This window comes from Gavialis gangeticus, unplaced genomic scaffold (genome assembly GCF_001723915.1).
Source record: "Gavialis gangeticus isolate Ggan-Ray unplaced genomic scaffold, GavGan_comp1, whole genome shotgun sequence".
Lineage (NCBI taxonomy): Eukaryota > Metazoa > Chordata > Crocodylia > Gavialidae > Gavialis > Gavialis gangeticus.
Genome location: NW_017728992.1, coordinates 155,373,080 through 155,377,995, shown reverse-complemented (window position 1 = coordinate 155,377,995; position 4,916 = coordinate 155,373,080). Strand labels below are relative to the sequence as shown.

At 50.0% G+C, this 4,916-nt stretch overlaps 1 protein-coding gene across 2 annotated transcripts in view; it reads right to left on the bottom strand.

Moving 5' to 3' along the window:
* Positions 1 to 4,916, bottom strand: part of LOC109305047 (RING finger protein 151-like) — a 21,562-nt gene that overhangs the window by 16,254 nt on the left and 392 nt on the right. The window contains exon 1 of one of the 2 annotated variants that reach the window (XM_019527935.1): positions 3,796 to 4,295. The exons of the other annotated variant lie outside the window; for it this stretch is intronic. Within the exon in view, the coding sequence (XP_019383480.1) occupies positions 3,796 to 3,804 (9 nt within the window). The 5' untranslated portion in view covers positions 3,805 to 4,295. Of the gene's footprint in view, positions 1 to 3,795; positions 4,296 to 4,916 lie in introns of those variants that run through there. 2 annotated transcript variants of the gene reach the window in all.

Genomic DNA, 4,916 nt, shown 5'->3' with positions numbered 1-4,916 from the left:
CAGATCAAGGTCCCCATGGTGAGGGAGGGGAGTGGGGCTGGGATAGGGGCTGCCCAGCCAGGACGGGGCATGGGGCAGGACAGAAATGCAGGCAGCTAAACTGGGGGGGGGAGGAGAGTAGGGGCAGCTCCTTGCTCTGCACGCATCCTGGGGGAGACATGGGGGGGGCATGTGCCCCCTGGGTTTGTGTGCACAGCAAGGGTAGGCTGCCTGCTACAGCCACTTCCTGGTGGGGGGCAGGGGGAGGGGCTAGGCCAAGGCTGTGTTCAGGGTTGGGTGAGCAGTAGTGGTGTTGGGAGGTTATGGGATGGGGTACAGTCACCCCAACATTTACTGTAGCCACACCATAGCCCCCCTCCCAGTGCCGCTGCCACCATATGCCCTGCCCCTACCTAGCCCCCACACCAGGAAGAGGCTGGTACAGCCCCCAGACCATAGCGTGAAGCCCAGCCTTGTCCTATGCACAAATCCAGGGGGGGCACATGCCTCTCATGCCTCCCACAGGGTGTGTGCAGTGGCGGGACCCACCCCGCCCTCCTGGACAAACCACTTGCGGCTTCGTTCTGCACCTTGCTTTATCTTGGCTGGGCAGCTCTTGCCCCTGCCTGTGCTCCATTCCCTCCTTCCCTCCCCTTCCATGAGGACCTTGATCTGCTCCCCCACGCTTCTTCTCTCCCCCCCTTGCCCCTTCCCCACCCAGAGACATACTGGCCAGACGTTGCTCTCCTGGCTGCGCGCATGCACGTGGCATTTATCTGTGATATTATTGGCCACATCGGCCAAAAAAAGCCAATTGCTGATGACATCAATTTTCCTTTTATCAGTGCTGATACAATATGGACCAATGTATTGGTGCACTTCTACGCAGCACTCCAGGATGTCACTTGTATATAGATGCAAGGCAAGACCATGCGGGTGTCCTACTTAACTCCTGAGCTGGAAAAAATATACCATAGTGCTGTACCTGGCTAACTGGCTCCATTTCTCAGCAGTGCTTGGGTGCAGCACTGCATGAATGTGACTGACAGCTTCTGGCTTGCAATCTAGTGCCCACTAAGCTAGCTTGGGTACTGCTACACAGTGCCGCCTATGCAGACCAGTGATTCTCAGCTAGGGTTCCCTGGCACCCTAGGTTGTCTTGACATCTTTTCATGGGGTCATACCGTGTTAGCTCTGTTACATGTGCAAACATGATTCACAAAATAAACTCAGCAATTTCAAATAGGAATGTTCACCTGCTGTGTTCTCTCTGAGTTCTTTGCAACAAAAAAGTTGCTCTGTTATCTTTCTATAGTGAAGAATAAATGAAAACTAAGCTGGAATTGTCTGAGGGGTGCCTTGAGTCTAATGAGGTTGAGAACCACTCATGTAGACCTATGCTGTGAGTTTGAGCCAAGCCCACAAACTCCTCTCTGCTGTGGTGCCCCCAAAAACATGAAAAATGAGTAGAGATCTGGTGCAATGTGATGGCTCCTTATGCTGACTAACTGCACCTCAGTTTCTTTAGAGAACTCCAACTGTGCTTGTATGCATCTCTGCACAGGCTGAAGAGAGCCAGTCCTCTGCAATGTGGGGTATTTCCTGCTTTGCAGATCAGACCACATACCTGAAGGTAGCTAGGAGTCTGTTTTACAACACACATACTCAAACCTGGGCCTACAGGACAGATCTGGCCCCCAGTGCAGTGTCATCTGTCCTGCGGAGCTCTCCACAGGTTTGTGGGTAGCCCCAAGGCTGTAACCCTGCATGCTAGACTGGGCACAAGGGGCTGGGTGGGGCTCTGAGGCCTGATACCAGCTCCTAGGACTGGGCTGAAACAGCACAAGACTCCAAGACCCAATTCCAGCACATGGATCCAGGCAGTGGTGGCCTGGGGCCCAATCCTGACACACGGGGTATGACAGAGGCATCATAAGATCCAAGAAAAGGAATAAAATTGTGGAAGGGGATCATGAGACAGACCTGGTATGACTAACAGTGGCAAAAAATTTCAGGATGAGGAAGGCTACTTTCCAGATTTGAACTAAGCTTATCCTAGAGGTTCAGCGAGCCCAGCAGCATGAGGCTTCCCTTGTCTTTGGAGTAACACCTAATGGCAACCTACCAAAGTCAGAAAGACGGGAATGATGGTTTAAGACTTGCATTGGCAGCCAACATCTGTGGGCCACACCTGCCCCACAAGTTTTCTCAGTTTTTAGAGGCACATTTTTCAGCAGAAGCTGTATTACAGGAGCAAGAAAGCAGTTCTTTGCAGACCTGGGACAGTGGCAGATTGGTGGCCTGCAGTGGTAGCCATGTTGTAAGTGCAGGCCCAGCGCTAGTAAAAGGCTGCCAACTCTTAGTTTTAAGCAATCAGCTTATGCCACCTATTCCAGAATGGCAGTAGCCAGAGACACCTAGCCCGGGGCACTTTATGTACCTATTTGACCCACATGGCCTAAATGTCTGATGCAGTGGTTGTTGGCTCCAGCTTGGAGATTCAGTTTTTGGGAGCCCCTTTTGTAGCCATGAACCTGTAAGCAGAACACAGTACATTTGGGCTGGTTTGGAGTTTCAGTGTTATCAGTTTCCTGGGGTTGCTATGCTATTTCCTATGTGCTTTGCTGATTTACAAATACTGCTCACTTGAAAGTTCATGCCCGGAACATCTTTAGTCATATGGGGCTGTGCTCTGTATACACTTTAGCTTAGGACAGGGATGGACAATTATCTGGGCTGGAGGGGCACTTAGGGAGTTTTGGTGAGCTCGACATCTCCCCCTCCCAAAAGCTCACCAAAACTCCCTAAGTGGCCCAGATACAATTCTTCTTCAGAGGAACAGCCGTGGGATTGACAGTATTATTTGGCAGGCCAGAACCAGCCTGCAGGCTGTATTTTGCTGACCCCTAGCTAGGAGATTTAGGCAGCACGTGCACAGGGGTTGCTTGCTTCACATGTTTTAGCTACTTTATGAGGGTCCAGATTTCTTTACCTTCTTGGTTTATTTGGCCAGTTTGAAAGCTGAAATACCATGGCATGAATATAATCAAGCTGTTTTTAAATGGGAAGCATGACCTTTATTTTTCCATTAACTATGAACAGAAAGCACAAAAATTAAATGCAGGGAGGGGAAAACCTGGAGATAACTATGCCTTTAAACACCTTGGGCAATAAACAAGTTATCAGTGCAACTTGGGAGGGAGGAGGAGGAGGAACATCTAACTTTAAAAAAGTGCAAAAAAAAAAAGTGAAAAAAAAAATAAAAAAAGCAAATAGCAGGCAAAGTTCAGGCTGCACGTGAAGGGCACTTGGAGAAATGCTTAAAAGAACTTTAAAGTCTGTGGGTAAGGGAGGCAGAAATGGTCTGATGCTTTGAGGGGTCAAATCACGCTGTCCTCTCTTGCCTACAGGTTAGCTTTGGCTGGGAGCCCTGCAATGAGCAAAAGGAGGCACTCTCAAAGGCATGGTCAACTGGAGTGGACAGATCTCAGATGCTGCAGACTAGTAAGGAAGGCCAGGGAGCAGGCAGAGGCTAAACAGTGTGTAGGGCCCAACCTGTTTAGTCCCCTAGACCAGTGGTTCTCAACCTTTTTGTACAAGGACACATTTGTAAACACCAGCCTGCAAGGGAAACCCCACAGTTCCCCACATTTTCCTTCTGTAAATGAGAATCCATTTTTAAAGTTTGTTGGTAACCCTTTCATACATTCTTGAGACCTATTTTTGTGTTCTAACCCATGGGTTGAGAAATGCTGCCCTAGACTATCTGCTGATGAATACTCCTTCCACTAGTACATGCTTTACCTGTTGCTTTACTCCCAACATTTTCCCTGGAAAGCACTAAATGTGCCTTGGCTACAACTTCCTCTTGACTTAAAGCTTTCACTCCACTGCAATCTTCTCTGCAAACATCATGCTTCTTGAAGTTCACCTCCATTATCAATCATCTACCCACAATTCAAGGCCTATAAGCTCCATGAAAATTTGCTTTCTGTAAGTCCTCAAGATCAGCAGTAACAGAATCATTGCCAGCACCAGTCTAAGTCTGGAAGCTGCAGGTGCCAACCCTAAACATCAAGAACAGTAACAAGCGTTTACTGACTACTGTTCCATTCCTATGGTCTCAGAAAAATTATCTTCTTCCTCTGCTTTTAGGAAAACCATCTCCAGAGCCTCTTCCCAATTTGGGAATGCCCTGGAGATACTAAATCCTTTCTAAGCTTTCCTCCTGCCTTGTTTGCCATGCAGGTATGTTTATTCTTGCAGTCAACATACACTGTAAGCCTGTGCTGAAGGAAGGAGATGCTACTTTTCTATGTATGGCTTGCACTGCTAGGACTTAGCACATTCTGTATCTCTCATTCAATTGTCTCTAGTTTTGGCTGTATGGGCTGCCAATGCTCTCCCGCAGCTATTGCTGGTGTTAACCAGGCTCCCAAGCAGACAGTGATAACCAGCAACTCCTGGCTACTGGGAACCTTCTCATGAAGAAGTTCTGCTGCGTGCAATGTCACCCAGCTCCTCCCTGAACTCTGCCACCAAGGGTGGCTTGATGTTAAGAGCCACTGTCTCAGCAGTGTGGGCAGCCAGCTCTGAGCCCGGGTGGCAGCTGTGGAGTCTGCCCTTCTCCTAGGCCAGCACAAGGTCCCAGGCTATTCTGTCTCATGCTGCTGGCCCATCGAGCCGGCGTTCCTGCACCCCCATCTCTGCCTGCATTGGTGTGGCCAACCCTCAGCATGTGTCACAAGTAGCAACGGTAGCCCCTGAGAGTGGCAGGCAGGGAGGGGACGGGCAGGCAGCGGGAAGCAGAGCACAGGGCACCCCGGGAAACAGAAAGCCGAGCAGCAGGTCAGGTGGGGAGCATAGGGCAGGGAGCAGACAGCAGAGGCGGATCGGGGGAGGGAGCACAAGGCAGGGAGCCGCTAGCGGAGCAGCAG